The sequence below is a fragment of the Molothrus aeneus genome, chromosome 2 (genome assembly GCF_037042795.1).
Source record: "Molothrus aeneus isolate 106 chromosome 2, BPBGC_Maene_1.0, whole genome shotgun sequence".
Lineage (NCBI taxonomy): Eukaryota > Metazoa > Chordata > Aves > Passeriformes > Icteridae > Molothrus > Molothrus aeneus.
In genome coordinates, this window is record NC_089647.1 from 108,737,687 (window position 1) to 108,764,161 (window position 26,475).

A 26,475-nucleotide genomic window follows, 5' to 3' on the forward strand; every position below is an offset into this window, starting at 1 on the left:
ATTTCCCCAAATGATGGCAGGGAGGGGAAGGGGAGATGCAGCAGCTGCAATTCCATCAGCTGGTGGCCAGCTGGCAAGAACCTCACTGCTGTCTCTTGCTGGTGATGGGTGTCAGGGCATGTGCAGAGGCTTGCTGGAGTCACTGCAGTCCAGATGGGAAAGGGATAAAGGTGAATGATGGTATAAATCCATAGGAAATCAGGCTCTGCTAGCTGCTCCATAACTTTCTTAAAGCTATGCCACTAACCCTAGCATGTGGTGTTCCAAGCACATGGGTTTATTTTCATTGTACATATAAGAAATATTCCTGAACTTCTTTTCTCTCCTGAACAGACAGTGTTTTGACAGCTGCATTAACTGGACACATGTTTTTTCTAGTTCTGCTTACACTGTTGTGCTCCTTTTCCCAATAACCTTTCATGAAAGCTATGTTTCCCTTTCTCCACTAAATCCTGCTAGGACTGAATTTAAAATATTTCCTTTCTTAATTAACTGTTACTTAGCAGGTGGAATAAAAAGGTAATTTTTCCTCCAGAAAATTAAGTCCCAACTTCAAATTTTACTATCCCACTTTGCAATTTTTCTTTACCTTCTTTATTTCTGCTTCAATATATTTTTAGTACTTGGTGAGTGCCTACACTGAAAGCACTGTTTTCAAGGTTTATTCAGCTCCTGATCCAAATGCTGCACCTAAAGCCAAACACGGACCTTGGCTCAGCAAAGTATTTGGAGCATATGTCTAGTGTTACTGTGAGAATATTTCCAGTCAAGGCAATGTTTCAGTTCATTCATTGGAGAAACTTCAGGAACCAGGCAGCCAATCCCAGCCTGGCAGTGAGATAGATAAACACAAACCAAAACACCTGGGGAAGCATGTTGAGCTCAGCAGAGCACCATGCAAACAGGAAGGGTCTGTTTGTATTCCTTATTGCAAGATCAAAACCTGAGTGACTTGGATTCACTTCTGGCATGTGAGTGTGTTTTAATTTATATAAGAATGCTGAGAAACTTGGAACAGAAATGTCAGAAAAGCCAATAATTAAGCAATATACATCAGTTGTGAGTTGTATAAACACGTGTGTTACATTCAGGCCATGACCTGTGTATCTCCTCCAAAAGACCTTTGGTTTCTTAACATCTTTGAAGGGTGCCTAGAGGGGAAGGTTACATTTCATGTGATAACATCTGTGCTGAGACAAAAGCCTGTCGTGCTCTGACTTCTCTTGCCTCCTGCCTTTCCAGTATGCCATGTTCTTGTCCCTGGTGTTCCTGGCTGAGCTGGTGGCTGGCATTTCAGGGTTTGTCTTTCGCCACGAGGTAGGTGGAAATGTGCTGAGCTGGAAGGTGGGAGGTGGGAATGTTTGCAGCTGGCAGAGCCTCCCTGGCAGGGCAGGAGCTGCTGAGGAGCTCCCTGGAGGGTGGAGAACGTGCAGGGCACTGAGCTTGGCTCCAGCACATCTCCAGGGATGGGGCTGCTGTGACACAATGACCTGTACAGCTCCTAAAAACCAGTGCCATTCCAAATGAGGGGATTTAGCCAAAGCTCCTGCCCTCAGCTGCCTGGTGATTTACTCTGGAGCTATCAGGTTTTGTGTGTCCACCACGGAAGATCTTCTTTACTCTTTTACATATGCTGAGGGCTGCAAAACAGATTAAATGCTTTTCTTGAACACACTTTTTCAGCCAGGCAAATGCTGGTTTATGTAAGGCAGAGAAAACTTCTGCATCACACCAGAATTGCTGTTTTGTAAATCTTTTTTTTTTCCCTGGGGGAGGTGAGGGGGAGAGAGGGGGTGGGGAGGGAGTGGGATGGGATTTCATTTCTATCTTGAGAATAAGGAGAGATTAGAAGTAGAGTGAGGGAGGAAACTGGGACAGGAAGAAGCTTTAAAAAAGCATGAGGGTCTAGATTTGTAGTAACACTCCTGCTTTATCCACTGTAATCAGGTCTATCTCTGGCTGTAAGTCCATGGACCTCCATGCCACTGGTGCTGAACCAGAGCAGCCCCAGGACCCTCCTTGTCTCCTCTCTTTGTGTGAGCTGGTTTTCCAGCTCTTTTGACATGACATTTCCATTGCTATAGAGTTTTCTGCTGCTCACCCGTGCAAGCAGTGGATTGTTTTTAATGTGGTCCTGAGGTGCCTGTCCAGCTGCTGAGGATTCCCATTTCATCCCACCTAACCTGCAGCAGCCCCAGTGTCAGACTGCTCCCTTTTGGGAGAGGCAGTCTCTTGTTAAGGCCACAGCCATGTAGGTTGCTCATATCATCTGCTTCCCAGCCCCTGTCCCACCCCGAGTGCCATTCTTGATGATGTGCCTGACACCTTCCAGCTGAGGGACCTCTTGTTCCTTACCCAAATCCCTTTGGTGCTGGGGATGCCTGGTCAGGAGATTTATGTCCTACTTTGGTGCCACTGGCTTGTGTCCCCAGTGTGTTTGTACACCTGGCATCCATGAGCAGGGAGAAGCATGCAGTCTCCTTCAGACTTAGTGCTGGAGCAAAGTGTTTGGGTGGAAAAGCATAAAATGATACCTTTTTGATAGGTTAAGTCATTTTACAGTATTTTTTAACATATCAGTTTGCTAGGGTAGTCTTCTTTCTGTGACTGATATCCCACTGGAAAAATGGCATAAATTATTCCTGACATTTAAGAGGGAGCTCTGCCAGCTCTAAAAACACCCTTAAAAACAACTGGGAAGAGCTAGTTTGGGTATTTTGTTAGGAAATCTGCTTCCTGCAAAAACTGCTTCAGATATTGTGCTTCTTGTTGCTCATGTGGGCTGTTTCTTATTCCTCACCCTCACAGATCAAGGATACTTTCCTTAGGACATACACCGAGGCAATCCAGAATTACAACAAGAATGATGAGCGGAGCCATGCAGTGGATAACGTACAGGAAAGTGTAAGTTTCAAACTGGGTACCAAAATTAGACAATAGAGAAAGCACGGATTTAATCCCAAAATGTGAAGTTTTGATGGCTCAATCTGCAAGCTGTAATCTGCAAGCAAAATTAGAGGCTGGCAAAACTGATCTAAAGGAAATGCTTGCCCAGGATTCCTAAATTTTAGTGAAAAAGCTGTCTGATAAAGGCAAGGCCTGTCCCACTGGCTTGTTGTTGGTCCCAGATCTTGAATTAGGTTTATGGGGCAGGTCTATTCCTAAAGAACACACCTTATTCCTAAGGGAATTTGCCAATAAGATCATAAAATGTTTTAAATTTGAGCTGGATGAGACAGGGTTTTATAATCTTGTGTCCTGCATCACTGATAAAATGCAGCAGTTCTCTTCACTAGTACAGTGAGAGGCTGGCAAAGGAGACCTGGTGAGTCAAGAAGAAAAACTGGGTATCTTTTCCCCAGAGGAAAATGGAGGGGAAAACTGCTGAGGTTGGCAGTGAAAGCTCTGGTGGAGGGATGGAGTAGGAGCTTGGTGGAGAAGAGCCTCTCTGACCCTCAGGGTGGCAGCAGGGCAGTGGGAATTGCCTTGCCTTCCAGCAGAACACATGGCAGGAGCAAATGCCACAGCACAGCCAAACCAGCTGGGGATGCCACCCACAAGAGACTAAATACACCAACTACAACACAGAGTGATAAAATTCACATTTAAATTCCCACTGGAAGCTCTGCCCTAGCAAGAAGCTGTTCCTTCAGTTTGCAATACATTCCATGAGCCAATTTCCTTTCCATATGATTGTGGCTCTATGAATGGCTGAAATTATCAGTGTAATTGTATTGATGATTTCCAGACCTTTAGAAATTACAGCTCTTGTGTTGGACCCTTCAGCATGGTTGAAACTGTACTCTAACCTGGCTTCTCCTGGTTAGCAGATTACTGCAGTGCTCCAAATCGAGTATATTGTGCTGTCAAATTGTCTGTTTGCATAATGTTAACCTGTATTTTAAATTTCTGATTCCATGGAGTTGGCCAAATGAAATAATTCTGAGTAGTTTTTCAGTGTTTCTGTTGTAGCAGAATGTTAATTTCATTCATAGTTCTCTCTTTACAGGAACTGCACTTATAAGCCCTTTCCATGCAGAAAATTCAGCACATACTCCACACTTTTGAGTCTCTGACTTCTAGCTTAGGATCTAAATCAGAACATCCTTCCCAATTTAGGGTTTTCTAGCTGACTTCCTAGATACACCCTGTGAACATATGGTCTCTTTCTATTCACAGCTCAGTGAATTGTCCTAGAAATTATTTTGGTGAGTTAGAGAGGCTTCACCTTATGGATTTGTACTAGTTTTAACCTGTATGTGTTACATGTAATTCTGTGTAATGCTTTGAGGTCTTGAATTTACAGGATCATCTTTAATCAAATAAAAAAGTAAAGAAAACAAACAAACAAAAACAACCCAAAACAAACAACAGACTGTCAACTAAAAAAGATGTGTTTATGGCTGGACCTTTATCAAATGTTACAAATAATAGTTCTGCTCATAAAATACCTTCTTTTAGTAGGTCATCATCTCCCATGTTCTGTAAGCTGCATCCCTGGTACTTTTGTAATTAATGGGGCAGGGGTGTTATCTGCTTTTCAAAACTTGAGGTGCCCTGTCATTATTTTGATTATGAGCTTATGAAGTGGGCTGAGATGATTCTGGTCTAGTTTGAATTCTGGTTTGTTTGTTTGTGTGTTTTAAACCTGCCTCTTACCCCTCCCAGCTGAGCTGCTGTGGCATTCAGAGCTACACCAACTGGAGCACCAGCCCTTACTTCTTCAAGCACGGCATCCCTACGAGCTGTTGCATGAACTCCAGTGACTGTAACGCTCAGGATCTGCGCAACATGACCGTGGCTGCCACTAAAGTAAACCAGAAGGTACCAGTAACCTTGTGCCAGAGGCACTTGTGACACCACCCAGCACCCCAGGGGAGCGTGTGCCTGCTTGCACCTTGCATTTCATTTCAAATGGTTGGTTGATAACGTGCAAGTGAGGCTGGAGTAATGGTGAGGATGGGCTTGGTCCCGCACTTGCTTCGTTTTCTTTCAGCTGCCCTTTCTCAAATCCAATCCCAGACCCAGCAGTTCTGAAGAAAAACAGGTGTGGGGTATTTTCAGGGTCCCCCATGGCAGGAAGGAAATGATGAATCTGACTCCATGTTCTTAGAAGGCTAATTTATTATTCTATTCTATTCTATTCTAGAATGCTATACTAAAATTCTACTAAAGAATAGAGAAAGGATACTTAGAGAAGACTAAAAGATAATAATAATAAACTCTTGACTCTCTCCTCAGAGTCCAAAACAGCCTGAGCAGTGATTGGTCATTAAGTCAAAACTATTCACTTGTTGGATAAACAATCTCCAAACCACATCCCAAAGCAGCAAAACACGGGAGAAGCAAATGAAATAATATTGTTTTCCTTTTTCTCTGAGGCTTTTCAGCTTCCCAGGAGAGAAATCCTGGGCAAAGAGGATTTTTCAGAAAATATGATGGTGGCACAGGTGATTGACAGTAAATGCTGTGGTTGGTGGGTACATTTATTGTGAGTTAAAATCTTTGAAGGTGTAGGGCTGCAAAGTGACCCCTTCCCTGGGTTCACCTGGAGGAGAAGGTTGGGAAGACAGAAATAGGATTGAGAAGGCAAGTAGGGAGAACAGGAAGAAAATGAATTAGAGAATAAAAATACAGAAAATGCTAAGAAAGGAAAGAATAAAGAGAAAATAATGCAGCATCTATGCATTAGACATTGTGCTGAAGAAGTGCTACTCAAGTTATTGCTTCAAGTGCTACTGTTTCATCAATTCTTTCTCACGTGAGATTTGCAAGAGAGGGAAGAGTTTGTTGGTAAGAGGAATGATATTGTGGCTAAATCACCATTCTAAGTAGTGCAGCTTAGTCAGATTTAAGGATTATTTTCTTTTCTGTTTTTATTTTCAGAGATCTGTTTAAAAAATAAATAGAAGTCCTGAGGTCAACAGGGGAAATATGGAAATGCCTCTATCTCTTCTGTTTCTGTCTTTTTCACCTCAGTCACCTGTGACTCAGAAGGTTGGACTGGTGGCTGAGCACAGCCTGAAACATCTTTGAAAACCAGTCAAGTAGACAACATTTTCTGGCATCTATTGTAAAACGGATGCTAGAGGATTATTTTCCACTAAGCCTTTCTCTTTTTTTTTGCAATGGTTTAATGAGAGCCACTTGTTGCAGGTGTGGGGAATGTTGGTAGTGTCCATTGGTTGAGTAACTCACAGTCACCACCAGCAGAGTGACCTTGCATGAGCATGGAGGGTGAGCCACTCTGTTCAGCTGCTCCTGGTGAATTTGTACTACCTTGATGTTTTTGTGGAAGTGGAAGGAAGGTGAGAGGCAGGGTGTATGTAGGGCATGTGCAGCACTGCCAGCACCCCCAGCAGGTTTGGTGCCTCCTGGGCAGCCCATCCTGAGCCTCTGCTTCTGCTCCCCTTCCCAGCAGGAGAGCTTTCTGCTGTGGCTGGTGCTCCAGCAGCTTTGCAGTTCAGCACAGCCGTGCACTCCCAACCTTTCCTGCCTGCAAAACCATTTAGGTACCATTGGCACTCCCAGCACTGATCTGTGGTTCCCCCAGGTGTCTTGGTCTGCCTGCTCAAGGAAACCCCTGTCCACTTTGGAGTTCCTGGTGGCACAGGATGCCTGCTGAAATGTAGGGAGTGACTGAGGGATCAGTGAGTGCTAGGCCAGGGCTGGAAACACATTTCCAGCCATTCTTGCTCCTTGCTCTCCTGTCAAATGCACAAGTCACCTAACAGAAAAGCACTGCCAATTCTTCAGGAAATAGCTGAAGTAATTACTTGAGGAAATTTGGATGTTTGGAAGTTCATGTGGTTTTGACTCATTTTCTGACATAGCCATTGAAAATCAAAAGTTGCAGATTTCTGTTGAGCAGTTGTGGGAGCTTGGAGTTGTCCCAGGCATTTGAGCAAAGTGGGATGCTTCTGAAAGATGCATGGGAATAAAAAGCAAGAAGGAGAAAATGTTGTTTAACCCTATCCTTTCACTTCAGATAGTACCAAACACCATTGCCTCTGACCCAAGCCCCTTGCTCATCTTGGAAACAGACCCTTTGCTCTCTGAGTGTTGGAGAAAAAGGAAAATATTTATTGCCTGTGTTGTGGAAGACCCATCTCACCATGCCTATGGACAAGTACATTTGGATTACATCTTTTGGTGGATTCTTGCAAAACTATCAGAAAAACGAGTTCTCTATGAGCTAATCAAATTACTAGCAGTTTCTGAGGACTAATAATGAATTAACCAAAGAGGATTAAACTAATAATATAATTACAGGACAAAAAGACAGCATTCCTGGATTTTCTTTGCCAGTTCTGACCCTAACTTGCTCAGTGACCTTGGGTTAATTATTTGGGCTCTCTGTTTCTTCGTCTCAGACAGCACTAATACCGAACTTTAAGGGCTGTCATTAGGATTAGCTAATTAACGTTCATCTAGTGCTTTTAATCACAGTTCTTTACTAAGAAACCTCAAGAACCATTTCTCTCTAAAATCTTAAGAAAGGAACAGATGCATGGAGTCAAGAAAGATCAGATCCATTGTAAGCTGTCCCTTCTGTGCTCTGGATCTCTGCTCAGCGCGCAGAGGTGCTCACACACTTCTGTCCTGCCCTGTGCCAGTGGGTGCTGCCCGTGCCCAGTAAGGACTGAGCAACTGGGCCATATGTAAGCAATGTTCTTCAGAAAACAGGTTATTGTGGCTTGGGAAAACAGATTCTTCAAGTTAGGAGGTTGATCACAACTCTGCCATTGCATGTTTTGTTGACAAGATCTTCTGTCTCCCTCAAATTACCACTGTGCTTCAGTGTTGCATCTCTTGAAGGCTCTTCAACAGAACTGGTTTCAGAAGAGCTGGGAGAGCATTAAGCCATGTCAGACAGAATGAAAATGCTGCTTGAGAAATCTAATCTCATTGCATAACATGTAAGACACACAAAATATAGTTGCTTGATGGGTTAAATAAGCAAGCTTGAATCAGACTTACTGTACACTGTGGTAAAACAAAGTTGATATGTACACATAAACATTTCAGAAATTAATCAGGATCAGCTGTGCTACTATTAGGTTCAGCCCTTCATTACTCTCAGGATTAAATGTTTTGTGATGTTATAAAAGAAGTTAAAGAAATGGTACAATTTATTTAATGAATGGCCTGTCTGAAATAAAGAACATTGTTTGTCCTTCCTGCTGTTATTTTTTACAAGCACCTGATGCTCTGAGGCCATCAGGAGTTCCTACAGTGCTTGCAGAATGAGGGGTGTGTGGGTGTGGGTGAAATGTGGAGACACTTCTCTCCTATGGGACAGGAGTCCAAGCTGGGAAAGGCAACTCACTGTTATTTCTGAGTTTTCCAATTTCTGATCAAGTGGATAAAGCTATAATGTATAAAACTCCTCAGGACTGGCCTTCAGCAAGAGTGAAGTTGGTCATTAGAGAGTGTTGATCATTTGAGGAAGGTGGCAAAAGGGGCTGAGGAGTGACTTTGGGTTGTGGAGACAGATAATGGGGGTTAATAATGAAAGAAAAAAGAGATGTGTAGTGGTTTTGGTGCCATCTTTCTTTTTTAATTCATGTATCAAGTCACATGTTTAGATTAATTTAGGCACCACAAAGCAGGAGATAACTTCAAATGCTTTTTTGAGGGGTCAAATAGGTGAGGGGAGAAACTTGGCAAACATTATTATACTGAGAGGGAGCATCTCAAAGAATTCTATCCAAGAGAAGGGCAGATATTGCACATGAATCCTCTGGCCCCAGTCTGAGCTGTGAATTGAGGCCTGAGAAAGAGAAAGAAAGTCAGCAAAGAGAAAATTCAGTCTGGGGAGCAGGACAGGGAATTTTATGTCCAAGGGCAAATGAACCAAGAAAATTCATAGAAAACCCTTGATAACTTTGTTACATGGTTTAAAGTTACATGCTGTTCAGTGCCTTGCCTGGTGTCCTTTGATGGGTAAAGGCAAGCAGAATGCCTCAAGGGACACTTTATTAAATATCTAGAGTATTAGGAAATCAGCATCATTTATTCATTTTTGACATCTGTGTTGTATTATAACATTGGTGTATTGTTACTAGTTTGGTTTCAGGTCAAAGCTATATTGTTTTTTAACTGACTTTCTTTAAAAAGACCCATAAAAATGAGTGCAACATCACATTTAGATTTTAAAAGTATTGAAATGCATTCATTTCTAAAAGTAATTGGTTTTGCCACAACTCCACATCATTCACTCAGAATTGCTGTTTTAGAAAAAAGGTGACACTGTTGGAAATTACAGCAGAAATATTGTCTAGCCAGAGTTCATTCCAAATGAGAAATTTGTATGTATGCATTCATGGCAGGGAAGGTCAGTACAAAGAATGATGATGTTTGTTTTCCAGGGCTGTTATGACTTGGTGACCAGTTTTATGGAGACAAATATGGGAATCATAGCTGGAGTGGCTTTTGGGATTGCATTCTCACAGGTATGTGCATAAACACTCCCCTTCCCCCCCTTTTCTTTTCCCCTCTTTTTCTTTACCTGGACTTCAAGGAAGGAAGGAATATGGAAAGGGACTGAACTCAGCATGCTCTTTAGTCCTGAGGTCATCTGTTCATTGATTTTCTTTTTTTCAACTTAAATGAAGTTTCTCCTTGGGAATATCAGTTACGGTTGAGCTAATGACTAGCTCAAGGAAAACAACTTGTCCCTGCACTGGGTCAAATAGAGGTTAACCCAATAAAACATTGGCTTAAATGGAGCATAAATGCTAAGAAGACAAATAGCTTATCCATTGTTTGGGTAGGCTTCTATCTTCCAAGTACTCTTATTTGTTCTTAAAGGACTCAAGAATTCAAAGGAGTGCACCCTCAGGCCTCCCCATCCTGGACCTGGGGCCTGGAGAGGACACTTTGTGACCAATTTGATTTATTTTCCCTTTAACACTGAACAGTGAGAAATGTTAAGTCTACCAAAATCAGATTGTTAAACCAACTCCTTGTCTGCACCAAAAGGGGTTTTCTGCTCCATGATGTCCAAACTGCGTTTATGTAGACAGGAACTGGGGAAAGTATAGCTCTGGTCAGATTGTTCTGATCAAGAAGGGGCAGGAGAACCCCTGAATCTTTCAACAAGGTGTCCTTTTTCCAGTCACTTTGTGTGTCACAGCAAGGACTGTACTGGAAACATGCAGAAATGAGAGAGAGGGAAATATAAACAATTCAAAACTATCCCCAAGCCACAAAAGTGTGAGAAACGGCCCCCACATCCTCTCCATCAGCATGCACACAACCTGAGGGAGCCCTAAAATTGTCTGGGCTCAGTCTGGCTGAGTGCCCTGCCTTGGGCATGTCTGGAAGCCTGATGCCCTGTGGCCAAGGTGCTGGATGTGAGCAGCCCATGGTTTGGTGCGGGTGGAAATGTTGGTTGATCTCAACAGCAGCTGCCCAGAGCATGTGCCCACATGCCAAGGATCCAGAAAAGGAGAACAATCTGCAGCTGTTTGTGCATGGAGAAGGGGAGGTCAGGGGTTTTTTAAATAGGCTATTCTAATTCTTGTTCAATGGTGACAGCACTGATATTCTTCTCCAGCCTTGATTATGGTTTGATTGCTGCTACAGGACTCCAGGCTCGGGTTTCAGTTTGGGTTCTAGATAGCCAGAAGGCTGTAAAGCATCTTTTTAAATGCCTCCTGTAAAGCTATTCAAAAGAAAAATGAGACTAGTAGAATTGTAAAATATGCTGCTGGGGGGAAAGAGTCAGGACCAATACTGCCTGAAAGCATTTAATGGGTGTTTCATGGCAGGCTGCAGGCAGCAAGGGCTGCAAGGCATTTTGTCCCTGTGACTGAGAGGAAAAATGAGGTGTGTTTTGGTGTGGTGTTGGCATCTCATACTGCTGGTGGCACCAGGAGCCCTGCTGCCAGGTGGGGATGTCACTCCCCAGAGCAGGCACTGGGCTCTGGCACTGTGAGGACATGCCCAGCTGCTTGGGGTGCTAGCAGGCTTCTCAAAAAAAGAGAAGAGAGAGGCTGCAGAGGGGGAACACACAGCTCTCCCAGGCTCTGAAGAATAGAAGGTGGCCAGTTGTAATTTACTGAGTAATCTGTTTTGCTGGGCCCAATTAGGGACAGTGTTGACAAATTGATTTCAGGTTAAGGTGGCTGGCAGAAATGCCAGGCAGGGCTCCAGCTGCAGGCGAGGTTTTGCTGTTCCTATTGAGAATAGGTTTAATCTAAATAAAAGACAAATTAAATCATGTTGCTCCTCTACAGCAAAGCATGCTCAAGGGCCTTTCCTCCACGTGATTTGTTAGGTGTTGACTAGCATGGAGAATGTGCTGATGCCCAGAAATAGGGAAAGTTGGTGTAATGGCATTGCAAATCTTACAGGCCTGGCACAGACCTCCCCATCAGAGTCAAGAGTTCTTATAAAAAACACTGTGTTGTTGACCTTGTCTGATCTGCTCCTTGGGTTTGAAATAACAACAACAAAATAAAATTTGATGGTTTTCGGACTTGGATGCCAATGTTCACTTCCAGCTGGAATAATTTCCATTTAGCAGGTGCTCTTCAGAGCAGAAAAATTATTGCTGTGTTGTGCCCAACAGAGAATGAAATTATGCAAACTGCACAGATGATGGAGAGCTGTGCCTAGATGAAACTACAGTGCAGGCATTGGCTGAAGGAATGCAAGGGACACTGTCTGGAGGTGTTTAGAGATTGTCAGTAGGGGAGGCTCAGTGCAATGTTCACATTATTCCCTTGGTGCTGAAATCAGGTGCTCTCCATGTGCTCCAAACCAGTTGTTTGGCATGTGCAGGTCCCATTATTCTAAGATAAATTCCCCTGCAGCCATGGACCCTCTTTACTGTCAGCATCAGTGTGGGCAGCTCTGCCTGAAGGTGGATTTGGTTCTGGTGCAGAAATCATCCCCCTTGTCTGCTCCAGCTCCTCCCTGAGCACAGGGAGGCTGGGACTGGCTCAGGGGTGAGGAATGGGATCCACATCAGCCCCCAAGATGTGACTTGAAATCTGGTCTAAGACTGGGCTGTTTCTGAAAGCTACTCACAGTGGATTCAGTGGAGGCAGGGCCTGTGACAGAGGCACACCACAGCACAGGAGGCTGACTCAAACAACTGACATGTGACACAGAAAATTCTCCCTTTTAAAATAGAGCCAGAGAACTTGCACGTTTGGAGATCTGCATTTTGAGAATATGACAAGGTATTGAGCTAAAAAATTATTCCTGATGGATTAAACCCTCCCCCCAGTTTTGGCTTACCTGATGTGCTGATGAATTCCAAGTTAGTTCAACACATTTCTATTTATAGAAATTCTCCCAAAGAATGAAAAATGGTGACAATACCAAGACCCAAAATAAAATGGAAATTCAAATTGCAATTCAGTTTCTTTCTCTTCAGTATAATAAGGTGTAATAAATATGTCATGCAGAACAGCTTCCAGTCAGTGGTAACTCCTACAGAATAAGTGTATTTAAAAGCCGGTTATTATGTGTACTGGGGGGATAAGACTGCTACAAAGTATGCTGTGGATGGTTTTCAATGGCCAGAACTAAGATGTGCCTGAGATTGCTCCTAGAAACCATGAGAAATTCACTGCATTCTGCTTGCTGGGAGTGACCTGTGGCCAGCAGGATGGTAATACAGGAGAAACAACTGAGGGGTGTGGGTTTCCCACTTGTCTAAACCAAAGAATTTGTCAGCATTTTCAAGTTTCCTGTGACAAGACCACAGTCTGGAAAACTCTCTGCTTTCTATATAATAGTTCAGAAGACCAAGATAATCTTAGAAAAAAAAGGAAGAAAAGAAAAAAGTAAGAAAGAAGACAAATGCAAAACCAAGTCTGACAACTTAGCACTCAAAAATCAAGAGACTAAAGTCAAATAAATGAATAAGTGGATAAAAGTTGAGATGGGGCATTTGAGGGGCAATGGGAGTGCAGGGAAATGAATGCAGCTCCCAGCAGCAGTTTCTTTGTGGGAATCCTTTACCACCAATTCTTCTGGTTTTTCAAAGGAGCTGCAGGAACCTGGTGCACAATGGGATAAGGAGCTTCCTCCTGCCTGAAGAGCAGAGGAGGCAAGTGATGGAACAAATGCAGAGAGCAAGGCAGGGTGCAGAGTGCTGATTTGTGCTGCAGTCTGGGAGCCTCTAGCCTGACTGAAAAGCAGAGGACTCTAGTTCTGCCTGTAATGAAAGAGCACCGTGGAGAAAACTCAGCAGCTCAGTACAATGTTGCCTCTTTTGGGCTGCAGGAGGAGCAGTGCTCTTGCGGTTAAATGTGGAAATCAACACATCAAAAAGCACATGTTTTTATATGCATTCAAAGCGTTTCCAGACTATTTATTATAGCTCTGTTATGTCCTGGTAATGCTTAGAAATGCTGAATAAAATGTGTGTGCAATGGCTTGACACGCATGCCATTATTTTTGAAATACAGAGTTAAGCATTCTGTCACTATAACCACTTAAATGCCTAAACCAGCCTAAGGTCAGAGCCAAGAATCAATAATTGGGCCAAAGATCATGGAGATAGACTCATGAGTAACCTGCCACTCGTCTTAGGAGTGAACTGAGTAAAACAAAACACCATTAAAAGCCTGCAGATGCTACAAAGTTTAGACACACTGATTGTTAGAGAAGAATCCCTAATTAGAGGTGTCTGGGGAAGTCTGCTCCAGTTGAAGGGGGAAAGAAAAGCCTGTGGTTTCCTATTTGTAGAGGCTGCAGCATCTTTCCCCTTGTAAACCTGATGCAAGCAGCAGATTGGGGTCGAGAAGAAAGTGGTTGTAACCTGAGTGCTTGTGGTGGGGAAAAATAAACAAACTGCAATGTACATTCTTGGCCATTGTAGGGAGGAATTGATTTGGGTCTGGGCTGGAATTTGCTCAGGGAAAATAATTTGGATTAAATGCATTGCAAAGTTCATCTTACTTAAAAATGCAGTAAGGCAGAGAGGTAACTTCTGAGTCCAGCCAAGAAAGGTGAAGAAAGACTCAAAGTCACCACAAACACAGAAAAACGACAATGAAGGAGGTGGGACAGGGCCACCCAGAGACACTCACCGTGTTCAGCCTGTCAGAGCATGAAGAAATACACAGCACTGTCCAAACCAGAAATCTCATTCTCCAAAATTCATCTGAGCTAAAGAAACAGTGCATGAACGAGCTGCAGGAGTGTTGTAAGAATTCACATTAGTGCAATACAACAGAGTGTCATGTAGCCAGTAGAATGTGGTTGGTTTTCAGCAACACCTTCAGAAATTTATTAAATCATCCTCCCAGTGATGAGTAGAATAGGCAACAAAATAGCTAAAATCTATTCTTGGTATCAGCTGAGATTTTTCAGAGCTGAGGAGGGTTTCCACCTCTGGCAAGACCACAGTATGGAAATCTCTTTGCTTTCTATATAATAGTTCAGAAGATCAAGATAATCTTAGGAAAAAAAAAGAGAAGAAAAGAAAAAAGTAAGAGAGAAGACAAAAACGTATTGTTTTGGCAACCAAAAACACAGGCCCTGGACCCTGGTAGCTTTGGTTTTTGTTGGAGGCTGGTCAGGAATTGATAGCAGTGCCCCACATCTAGTTCTAACCAAGGCAGTGTCATCCTTGGTGCCAAAATCAGAGGGTGCATGTGGGGAAGAGGGGAGTTCAACCTGCTTCTAAATGTGGCTCAGTGCCCTTTGGAAATTCCCAGAAGAGCTCCTGTGGACACTGAAACAGGAAACTGAACAAATTTCTGGCAAAGAAGCATGGCCCGACAAGGACTGTGACATCTTAGGGACAGGAAACAATTTATCCAGATTTGAGTTAACCCTGGCTTGGCCTTGGTCTGTGCTGGTGCCAGCCCAAAGCAAGATGGTACAGATGTGTATTTTGATGATTGTGTTAGCAGCGAGCACTGCCTGGTCTAGGGGAAGGGACACAAAATCCTGGGCTGTGAAATAGGAGGATCCAGTCTGGATGAGCAGCCAGCCAGTCATACCTAGGCATGCTCTGGATGTGCTCAGGAGTTAATTAATTGACCAACCCCAATGAGAAAAGCAAGGCTGAATTATTTAGAGCATATTAACACTGTTGGCACATGAAGGAAGCACTAAGAAACTGCAGTAGACAAAACATTGAAAAGACTGAGTGCTTATTGATGAGTGGAAGCCTGGGATCTGTTTACAATAATCTGAGTGACAGCCAAGGGAATAGTGAATTTTGTGAATAACTTTTTTAAAAGTTATTTCCAGATTTACAGAGCTCATTTCTACAGTGCTGCATCACTTGTAAAGGAAGCATAACCAGTGTGGGACATCAGGAAGCTTTTCCCTGGCACAGTGATAGAGAAGTTAAAGGCACCAGCTCTCAGGGCTGAGGGGTGGTGGTGAGGGATGCAGGTGGAGCAAGTGAAACACAGCCTGTAACAAGCTGATACCCCCAGTAGCTTATTCATTCACATCTGGCTTGGCCAGACTTTGACAATGGGATTAAAAAATACCAAAAAGTCATGCTGTCTGTCAAATAAATGTCAAAAATCAAGAGGAAGATCTGACAAAGACAGACAACAGATTTAAATGCTGTTTTTCTAATTAGAGCAGTCCTTAAAATAGGGCATAAATACGTTGTGCATAATAACTCCAGAACATGAACTACATGTTTACCAATGCTCTGCACTGATGTATTTAACTGAAATTCTGTTCTATTGAACTGAAATTCTGTTCTGTCTCTGTCTTGTCTGGAACAGTTGATCGGGATGCTGCTGGCATGCTGTCTGTCCCGGTTTATTACTGCTAACCAGTACGAGATGGTGTAACAAGGTGAGCTTTTCCCATTTTCCTGGTGATATAAAGCTATAAAAGCCTTGCTGTGTTGTGGCTGTGCTGCTTCTGCTGAAGACAGCGAGCAAGTTTTACATTCTGAGTTCTCATTCATTCATTTTGAGCGTGTTCATTGAGAATTAAGCTTTCCCATGGGCTTCTTTGCTTTGGGATTTTCATCCCCATTTTGTGTGTGGTAGGGGGAAAAAATAGAAGGGGGGGGAATGCAGTGTTGAATTTTTTCATTTCAGTTTTCTTGGGAAGAGATGTCGCAACCCAAGAAATTCCTCTGGCTGCCCTGGAGGACTCGAGCCCCTGCCCAGGGGGCTCAGAGACCTTGGAACAGAACCCAAGACCCCTGTGCCTTTGATTTAGCCCTTGGAAAAAACAATACCAATCACCTATGTTAGACAGTGAGCTTTTACTCTAAACCAATCTAAAGGTGCCAACATCCCAGCAGAAGATGGTGGTTAGGAATAAGAAGGAGAAAGGCTGGACACGCCCATATTCCTCCATCTTGCCCCCCGAACCCCTATTCTAAAAACCCCAAAAATCCATTTTTCACATCTATTTTTCAGTATCATTCTACTTAAACTGTCATGGCTTTTAATTCTTCATATAAGGTTGGTAATTGTTTTTTTCCAAGGGCTAAATCAAAGTCACAGGGGTCTTGGGTTCTGTGCTAAGGTCTGTGAGCCCCCCAGGCAGGGGCTTGGGCCCTCCAGGGCAGCCAGAGGAATTTCCTGGGTTCCAACAAAGAGAGATCAAAACACCTGCTGCGAATACTGATATCAACCAAAGCAACCCACTTGTTGGTTTGTTATTTTGGTTTTTTTTTTTGGTTGGTTTTTTTTTTTTTTTTTTGGTTGGTTTTTTTTTTCTTTTTCATCTCCAGTCTTTCAAGAAGTGTGAAGTCCAGAGCCTGTGTGAAGACCAGGAGCTGCAGAGCTGGAGAAAGACTGCCATGAATGTTATAGCACACACTGTCTCTCGCACGCACGCACGCACGCACACCCCCACGAGCAAGCCCGTGCGCGCGCACACTCGCACCCACCCCACTCCCCAAGTGTCCCACGCCTAGTGTCCCATCCTGTGAAGTTCCACGGTGCCACCCGGAGTGTGGCCGGGTCCCCTCGGCCTCCAGAGCCAGCGCCACCCCCGGGGGACGGCACCGTCTGTATGTTCTTGGTCACACAGTAGTTGCATCGTAAGTTAACAAAGGTAACTCATTAACAGCATTGATCGGGCTGTGCATGTAGTGACTGGAGGGCATAATTAGCCTTTCACCATGGTTAATAAGTGTTGCACACATCCATATAAACCGGTATATGAAATATATATTCTTTTTGGTTTTTATCTTAATTTCTTGGTTTGTTTATTGCTTTACTAAGGTTTCCATCCTTTCCCCCCTTCCCCTGCGCCTGTCCCCCCTCTCCCCAAAAACAAAGGAATCGGTAACATAACATAAAGATACTTGAAAATGATGTTAAAATGTTGTGCTTGAAGGGAACTGTTATTCCTGATGTTCTTCTACATCTTTGATTCTTACTCAGTGTTGTATGCCTAGTGCGTATCCCGGTAGGCTTTGTCTAGTGCATTTTGCCTCGGAACCTGATCCTGTGTAATACTGTTATTAAGCTGTGTTGTTGCTTACTGTGAAGGCAGAAATTTTTGCTCCCTTTATTTTTATTATGTAGCTATGAACTAATTGAACTGTGCTGTACTGCGGCCTTCATACTTTTTTCCTGTTCTTTTTTTCTTTCTTTCTTTTTTGCATTGAGGTTGCAGCCACCAAGTACATTGTGGAATCAAATCAAAATAAAAACACACACACAGAGACACAAAAAAAAAAAAACTCAAAAAAAATAACAGGCATATGAAATATTTTTGGGGGAAAGCAAAAGTTTAAAACCTTTTTAAAAAAAAATAGGACTTTTTTAATAATGCCTCTGTCTAGCATGCAAATGAGAATGCATTGATATTGTGAGTATTTGTGATATACGTATTAATAAATGGAACCATTACAGATTTCTAGCTGCTTCTGTCTCATTCTTTAGTTATAAGAAAACTCTTTTTTTGGGAGGGGGGGAAGTGAACATGAAACACCCAGGCACAGCTTGGCGTGACATGTCTTTATGTGTTTTTTAACAACTAATTTGCTTGTAAAAGAGAAGTGTGACTACTCTGGGAAAATAAAAAAAAAAAAGGAGAAAGAGCTGGAATTGTTTCAAAACTCCTTCTACAGCTGGTTTCACCACGGGACAAATACCCTCTGCTTTGCAAGTTTTCTTCTTGTAATTGTTAAAAATCCACAGTGTTAGTTATCCCATCCTTAGTGCAGTGAGTGATTTTGGCATTAAGCATTTCTCTCTTGATTTTGGTGAGAAAGGAGAGAAGAGAGCTTTGGGGTTGAGGGGTGGGCTCATGGAAAGGCAGGCAGCTATCTGTTTCTCACTTGAGTAAGTGAAATGTCACAGATGTGACAGAAAACCCGTGGAAGTTTAAACCTGGGAATTTTGGGGCAAGCCCGTAGCTTGGCAGTGTGGACCGAGAGGGAGACTTGAGAACTCCTGGAGCCTTCTGGTTGTGGGAGCTGTGCAGCTGCTGGAGTCCCAGTCCTTCCTCTGTCTGTCTGTCTGTCTGTTTGTCCATCCATCAGTGCCACTGTGACCCCTGCCCGTGGTGCTGCCCTGCCTGGTGCCTCCAGCATCAGATCCTGGTGAACCTTTGGGTGGTGCTGGCGTGGGCAGTGCACTCCCACCCTCAGCTCTGGAAGGGCTCACAGCCACACGGGCAGAAACCTGCCAGCATTCTTAAAAACCCCAGCAGCATCTTCTTTAGCTTTGTTCAGAGAGCACTTCCAGAGCAGGAAAGAGAAAAAGAGTTTAACAAATAGAGGAGGAATCTGGTCCCCAAATTTAGGTCTGCCCTCAATAAAACATCTGCCATGAGGGAACCAGACATTTTTAGAGGTGGAGATGCCAATGCAGGTCCTGCATCTGTGCTGGGCAGTCAAGCAGGACAGTGCTGGGGACAAAGCCACTGTCAGGTCACAGCACTCCCATTTGCAGTCTCTTCTGAGCCTTCAGAGCAGCCACAGCCCCTTGCTGGTTGCTGGGGCTACGCTGTGCTGCAGCAATGCCCTTCTCCTGCAGGCACAGGATGTTCACAGAGAGATGTTTTTCCATGCCAGAAAGAACTGGCCCACCAGCTGCCCCAGTTTCCCTTCTCTATTCACTGCCGGGCAGGTCTCTCCTTGCCCCTCGGAGGGGAGGGAGGTGGGTGAGGCTGCCCTGCCTCCTTCAGGAGTCACCAGTGACCTTCCGGAGCACAAAAGCACCAGCCTCTCCTTGGTTTTCTTTCTTTTTTTTTTTTTCCTTTTCATTTTCCTGAAAGAAAGAGCTGTTTGTGCCAAGAGCTGTTCCTTTTGAAGATGCTGATGTTGGGTGACAGGTCAGCAGGCCCCCAAATGTGCCTGTCCCCATTCAGGAGCACTGAGCACAGCTCAGCTTTAAGGCGTAAGCGCTGAATTAAATCCATTCAGCAAAGCCCTTCAGTGCGTGGCCGATTGTTTCCCCCAGCGCTGCACCACTCCTGCTTTTATGGGGTAGGTGTGTTAATTGGGCTCTTGGCAGCTTCCCTGAAGAGGATCCGGCTGCTGGAGGAACTGCCAGGGGCTTCCCTGGCGAAATCCCCCTGGCTCGGGCTGGGACCACCCAGGCTGCGCTGCCTGGCACTGCAGCATCCCCCTGGCAGCCGGGGTGGAGCTGGAGCATCCCCACGCTCCCTTCCCTTCCCTTCCCTTCCCTTCCCTTCCCTTCCCTTCCCTTCCCTTCCCTTCCCTTCCCTTCCCTTCCCTTCCCTTCCCTTCCCTTCCCTTCCCTTCCCTTCCCTTCCCTTCCCTTCCCTTCCCTTCCTCCAGGAGGGAGAACTGGGGTTCTGGCTGATGTAGGAAACACAGCTGGAGCTGCAGAGTGTCAGGACCCAGGACATCCCTCTGGCTGTCCTGAGCAGCCAAGACCCCTGCCAGGGGGCTCAGAGACCCTGGCACAGAGCCCAAAATGCCTGTGGTTTTGATTATGACCCATGGAGCAAGTTACCAACCTTAGATGAAGATCTGCAAGCCATGAAAAATTAAGCAGAATGATAGTGAATTTATCACAAGGTGAAAATGTAGATTTTGGGGTTTTTAGAATGGAGGTTCAGGGGGCAAGATGGAGGAATCTGGGTGTGTCCTGCCTTTCTCCTTCTTCTTCTTGGCTTCCATCTTCTGCTGTGATGTTGGCACTTTTAGATTGGTTTAGAGTAGAAGCTCACTGTCTAACATAGGTGATAGGTATTAGAAAGTAATTGTAAACATTGTACATGTAGTTTTTAGTATGAAGACATAACACTGCCCTGGGGGCAGGCAGAGTGCCTGGAACTGTCCTGCTGAGTGGACCTCAGCTGGACAGGAGAAAGAATTTTATAGATAATGTTATGAATAAGAAGCTTGACTAGGCCAATATTCAAGCAGCAATCAATTTATTATTTAATATGGTAAAGTATGAGCAATACAGCGCTGGGTACAGTGGGGGAAGTTTTCCCTCCAACTGCACACCGATAATTGAGGGTTACAGGTATTTATAGGGGTACTCATCAGCTTTTTCAGCAGTTTCTATTTCCAATTTTCACTCATCAGCAATTTTTGTTCCTAATTATTACATCACAATTCTATACACTACTGTGATTTTAGGTTTCTCAGGATGTTTCTCAAAAGGAGTATTCCAGATGGTAGCGGTCCAGTTTCAAAAGAAGAAAGACGAATCCCATCTGGTGGAGTCCAGCTCTCCAGATGTGGGTCCACCTTTTAATTGCAGAGACTACAAATATAATAACAGTGATGTCCAGCTTCCCTTTGGTCAAAACCATAAATCCTTGAGGTGATGTGCATCTTCCTTTCTCAAGCTGTTTTTCTCTGCTTCAATAAGGCATGAGATAAGCATATTTCCTTTATATATATTCTAAAGCTATAGTTTTAAGAATATAAGTAATATTCTAAAATTATACTTCAAAAGGTTATTATTGCAGAGCTCTTTATGGATTAAATGCAAGCAAAAAGCAGCATCCTTAACACCTTAATTCCAATGCTCCTAAATCAACCAGGGTGAATTGCAAACAAAAGATAGGTTCCAAGGCCTTTTTCCATGCTTTATTTTCCTCAGTTATTATTGGAATTCACAGCTCTCCCATTGTCGGGGTCCGCACATTTCGCACTCACAAATACACACGTCGCCTGTTTGTACCTGACCCGAAACACAGCTTTGTATTTCACACTAAGATGCAATAAACAACCTTGAGACCCAGAAATGAAGAGCCCTGACTCCTTCAAGCACCAGGCTGGGAAAAGAGACTTTTTAACTCTTCTCAGGGTCACTCTGAGCAGCCAGAGACCCCAACAGGAGAGAACGGGTCGGTGTCAGCCGGGCATGAACGAGCGGGATTTTCCTTCCAGAGGTGTTTGCCCCAGGGTCCCTCTGCTCCCTCTGTGAGAACTGAATGAGCAGCAGAGGAATCGAGCTGCTGCTGTGCCAGGATGGCTCTGGCTGCTCATCCCTGCCTGAGCAAATTGTGTCTGTGCAGTAGGTGAGCCAGCTGGGCCAAGGAAGGGTGGGCAGGTGGGGGAGTGAAAGCAGATGATGGGCAGCCAGATGAGCCCCAGGAGGGGTGGGAGGAATGGCTGGGCATCGAGGAGAGTGATCATAGAATCATTTAGGATGAAAAACACCTTAAGATCAGTCCAACTGTTACCCCAGCACTGCCAAATCCACCTCAAAATCATGACAACACATGAAGCAGGACTCTGGGAGGAGGAGGAAGGAGCAGCACCTTTGGTCCCAGTGAGCTGCCAGCTTGGTTTGGCTGTAAGGTGCACCAGGAGCCTTAGCTGATGTTTGTGCTATCCTGAGCTGCCTCCCAGGGCTGGTTTGTGCTGAGAGGACAGCCCTGAGCCCTGCTGAGAGACAGCATGCTGCTGTGAAGGTGATTTTTCACTGTGTCAGTGAACTGTGGCTGCTCTTGGAGGCCTTGCTGCTGCTGCCGCTGCTGCCATCCTTGGGCAAGCATCACTGCAGAAGAGACTGGCTTTGCCACAGGACTTCAGGCTGCTGCTCCTTGGAGGACCCAGTGCAGCCCCTAAGGTGATTTTGTCTTCTGTGATTCTTCTCTTGACTTCAATGGCTCACTAATACTGAAGATAATTTTAAAGCTAGGAAGTTAATTTACTGCCAGCCAAGCCCCTTGCATAAAACACCTGGCATCCCACTGGAGGGGAAGGATTGATCAGACTTCCACCAGGGCTGAGTGAGGCCTGCTTCACTGTGAACCTGTATCACAAAAATAAAGATCCTCCTAAAGATCCTGTATCCAAAAATAAAGATTTGACACAGAAATGACACTTCTCTATTTTGTAAGTAAAAATGTTTTGCCCTCCAAATGTGTAAAGTATGGTCAACTTTCTGCAAGCTGTTTCTGCCAGCTTGGCCTGGTTTTGAAGTAAAAAACTGTTGCTTTTGCCTTTTTCTTGTCACTGCACCTGTTCCCGTTGCAACCAGAAAACATTTTATTCAAAAGTCATTTCAGTTTTGTCCAGTGTGACTGGAGGTATTTGGTGTGTGCAAGCTCATGAAAAGCAAGCTGTGCTGAGGCAGCAAGTCCTAAGCTCTGGAGTCTGTTCTGCTCCCTGGCAGTGAGGTTATTTTTGGTGTCTGGACCTGTCTGTAGGTGGCACCGAGGACTTGTTTTAGATTCTGGTCCTCCTGTGTGATCAATAACTGGGGAGTGTATATCACAGACCCAAAATATCCAGGCTGTGGGAATCCACAAAATCAGAGGGTTTTGGGAAAGCTGCAAAAGGCAGGCATCAGAGACAGCAGAACTGTGATTGGAGCTAAGCAGTAGCCATGAGATTGGTCAGCAGAAAAATTATTTAAAAAGTAGAAAAGCGAGGACAAATAGAACAATGGTCTGTGTATTAATGCTTGTCTAGAAAAACTCCCTAAGCTACAGAAAAGTTTATCTAGCAAGATATTAGGAAGTTTGAAGCTTAATAATGGAGCTCTGTGCACTCTGTTTTAAGGCTTACAAGCAGGTATTGTATTTGAAATAAGCAGGCATTGTTTTAACCAAAGGTACATGTGCTTATAGTGCTTGGATAGAGCTACTGTCAATGTGCTTTTGCTCTGTGTGATTGATCAAAAAACTCATAAAGTAAATTGTAACATTAAGTTCCTTTGTCTGCTGCCTGGGATGTGAGCTGCTGGCATCTTCCCATTGTCACAACCATGGAATGAGAGTGATGCTGGAAAATGAACCAGCTCAAGGCAGTTCCACAGCAGCCCCGTCCCGTTTGTGATTTGTTCATATAACCCCAGCTGGCAATACAGACCAGGCTGGATGGGGCCCTGTGCAGCCTCACCCAAGGGGGTGGGGATGGAACAAGATGAACTTTAAGGTCCTTTCCAATCCAAAGCATTCTGTTATTCTGTGATTCTATCCCTGGTGCACTGTGCAACAGTGCAACTCCAAACATTCCCAAAGCAGCTACTCAATCACCTGAATGCTATTTTTTATTCACCATACTTGGCCAAGACTTGCAGAAGCAGTAGATTCCAGGCAACCCCTGGAGGTATTTCCAGAATGCTTTCAGAAAGTGCCAAACTACCAACTTTTTGTTAATCTGGCCCTCTCAAAACCTCTCAGGGCACTGAAAAAAGTCATTTCTGAAAGCCCTATCTGTTCTTGAAATGGAGATGCTTCAACCAAGTTAAAACATTAATATTATTAAAACTGTGATTTCCAGGGGGAAAGAGAGCTTTCTGGCTTGCATAGGGAGGGTATGGTTTGTGTGCTTTATCTTTTTGAGGAAAGAATCAGAAAGTATGATGTGAGAGAAGACTGATGCCCTGTAAAACTGATGGGGTGGCACAGCAGAAGGAAAAAGAGGGAAAAAAACTTCTCCAGTCAGAGTGGTTGGAGTTGGGAAGCAGCTCAGTCTGATGGTGAGTCTGACAGCAGCTCCAAGGTAAGCAGGCTCAGCAGCTCAGCTCTGCAGCCTGGGGTCTGAGGTCTGGTCTGGAAGGGACTGTTCCCTGCCAGGGCACCTCTTACATCTCCTGGCTGGTGAGAGCAGCCTTTTTGTGGAGTCTGTAGGTGTCAGACAGCTGGGAACTACTGCAGTGCACACCCAGGGAAATTCACAGCCAGCAGCAGCCCATGGCACCTCCTGAGGCTTTGCAGGAGCCTTTGGACCCTGGTGGTTTCCTACTCTGCCCTCCACAAGCTGACTGCACTTCTGTGGGGTTTGCTTTCAATGCAGTGTTTGTAAGTCACTGCTTCCTCAACAGAACTGAAAGGACTTGGTCAGGGCTTCTGTTGATTTTTTGGTATCTTCAGCCCTGTATTTATCTGTAAATAAAAGCAAACAAATGATTATCTGGAATTTTCTTCATCTTGGAGTGCAGTGTGACACAAAGATCAGGTGAATGAGTTTTCCTCCCAAGTACAGGAATGGGTACACTGGCCCAGGGGTTGCTGCTGTGTGCCTCTCCTTTTGCTGTGTGCCTCTCCTTTTGCTGTGTGCCTCTCCTTTTGCCCTCGTGCATTCCTGGTGCTGGCAGGGCCAGGTATTGCCTTGGTCCTGCAGGGGAGCTGGAATTCAGCTCTGGAGGGAGCCTGCCTGAGCCTTGTACATTCCCTCTGCCCTGCCAGAGCAGAATTCTCTGCCAGAATCAATGCTGTGCCTTGGGGAAGGGCAGAAAACAAGTCTCCACCTGCCTGGTGGAAGCAGGAAGGTGTAAGACCCAGAAAATCCTGGCCAGCACCAGAGCAGGCTGGAGCACTGAACTGAGCATAGGCTGGCATGGTCCACTGGTCTTTGTACTGCTGGGGTTCCTCCCCATGCTCATCTGGATAACCTAGCTGTTCCCAGCTCCTTTGGACTAAGCATTAAGCATTACAACATGAGAGGGAAATCAAACACAATCAAAATTATCTCTATGAGACCCATTCAATAAAATAGTTATTGGCAATTAGCACGGGTTTTTTTATAAAGAAGTAATTAGCCCTCCTGCCCTGAGCATTAATGAATGCTTTTCATTGCACCCCAAGGGGTAGTCAACCCGATAATAATCCACTTCAACACAAATGTTGTTATAAAACAACATTGTTTGACAACAGAGGCAGCAGGACAGTCACAAACAGGAAGCAAGCCTGCTCTAGTGAGCACTGGAGCTGGTTGTATAAAAATGAAAGATCATTAATAATTTGCTTGGATTGGCACTGCAGACTTGTCTTCTTACCTGTGAAGGAGATGAAGCAACTGATACAAAAAGCAGGGTCTCATTTCCATGGGTGAAAGCTGAGAAAGCCAATGGAGATGCAGCAGTGCTGGCCACAAGCTTCTGGTGGTGGTGCCTGCAGAGCCTGGCAGGGTGGAACAGGACCTGTCTGTGTGGTGGTCTGGAGGTGGTGATTTCATGGTCTGGGGGTGGTGATTCGGTGGTCTGGAGGTGGTGATTTCATGGTCTGGGGGTGGTGATTTGGTGTGACCATGTTCACAGGGGTCTGAGGATGAGGGAGGAGACGAGGATCTGATTGTACGTTTCAGAAGGCTGATTTATTATTTTATGATATATATTACATTAAAACTATACTAAAAGAATAGAAGAAAAGATTTCATCAGAAAGCTAGCTAAGAATAGCAAAAGAAAAAATGAATAACAAAGGTTCGTGTCTCAGACAGAGAGTCCGAGCCAGCTGGACTGTGATTGGCCATTAATTAGAAACAACCACATGAGACCAATCCCAGATGCACCTGTTGCATTCCACAGCAGTAGATAATCATTGTTTACATTTTGTTCCTGAGGCCCCTCAGCTTCTCAAGAGGAAAAATCTTAAAGAAAAGATTTTTCAGAAAATATCATAGCTACAATTTGGTGGTCTGGAGGTGGTGATTTCATGGTCTGCAGGGGTTTGGCAGCCAAATGGCAGAGGGCTGTGTGTCCCTGCAGTCTCCACTGCTGAACTCTTTGGTGCTACAGGGAATGAGCACCTGGTGACAGCACCCCTTCCCCCCTGCTCCTGTTTGATTGTCGGCATTTTCTAGTGAGCTATGTGTTAGTGCAGGTGCAAAAATCACATTGGCCTCTCAATTCAGTGGCTTTCCTGCTCTGACAACCCATCACAGCCACCTGGTTCTGCTCAGGGTGGTGAGCACAGCATGGGCAGGGCTCTCTGTCAGAAGAAAACCCCCAAAGAGTGGACAGATGAACCAACCCCTGCTCTGAGAGCATCCTTGCTGCTCCCCTCTGAGGCCTCTGCAGCCCTTGGGTCTGGTGGGAACCCCAGGAGCCACTGCTGACCAGGGACTGCTGGCACAGCCAGGCTATAAAAGGACCCATTTACTACCCTGAGGTGAACAGCTGAATCCCCCCCTCCAAGCTGGGCTGTCAGACTAGGAAGAAGTGGTCCAGGATGATGCTGGGGAGCTCAGCCCCAGGGCTTTCCCTGTGGAAAGACTGTGGGTAATGGGAGATCTAATTAAGAAGGCCGACAGCACATTTGTGTGCTGCTGGAAAAACCTTCCTTGCCCACACTCCCTCTGCAATTGCACACTTGTTTTCTGGGGAGCCCATTCTCACTCCAG

General features: G+C 44.7%; 1 protein-coding gene across 1 annotated transcript in view; it reads left to right on the plus strand.

Annotated features, from left to right (window-relative positions):
- The window catches only part of TSPAN7 (tetraspanin 7), a 91,757-nt gene extending 73,937 nt beyond the window's left edge, over positions 1 to 17,820 (plus strand). Inside the window, exons 3-8 of the mRNA XM_066545481.1 lie at positions 1,243 to 1,317; positions 2,809 to 2,904; positions 4,669 to 4,824; positions 9,372 to 9,455; positions 15,720 to 15,792; positions 16,688 to 17,820. Of these exons, the coding sequence (XP_066401578.1) occupies positions 1,243 to 1,317; positions 2,809 to 2,904; positions 4,669 to 4,824; positions 9,372 to 9,455; positions 15,720 to 15,788 (480 nt within the window). The 3' untranslated portion in view covers positions 15,789 to 15,792; positions 16,688 to 17,820. The remainder of the gene's footprint in view (positions 1 to 1,242; positions 1,318 to 2,808; positions 2,905 to 4,668; positions 4,825 to 9,371; positions 9,456 to 15,719; positions 15,793 to 16,687) is intronic.
- Positions 17,821 to 26,475: the final 8,655 nt, after the last annotated feature.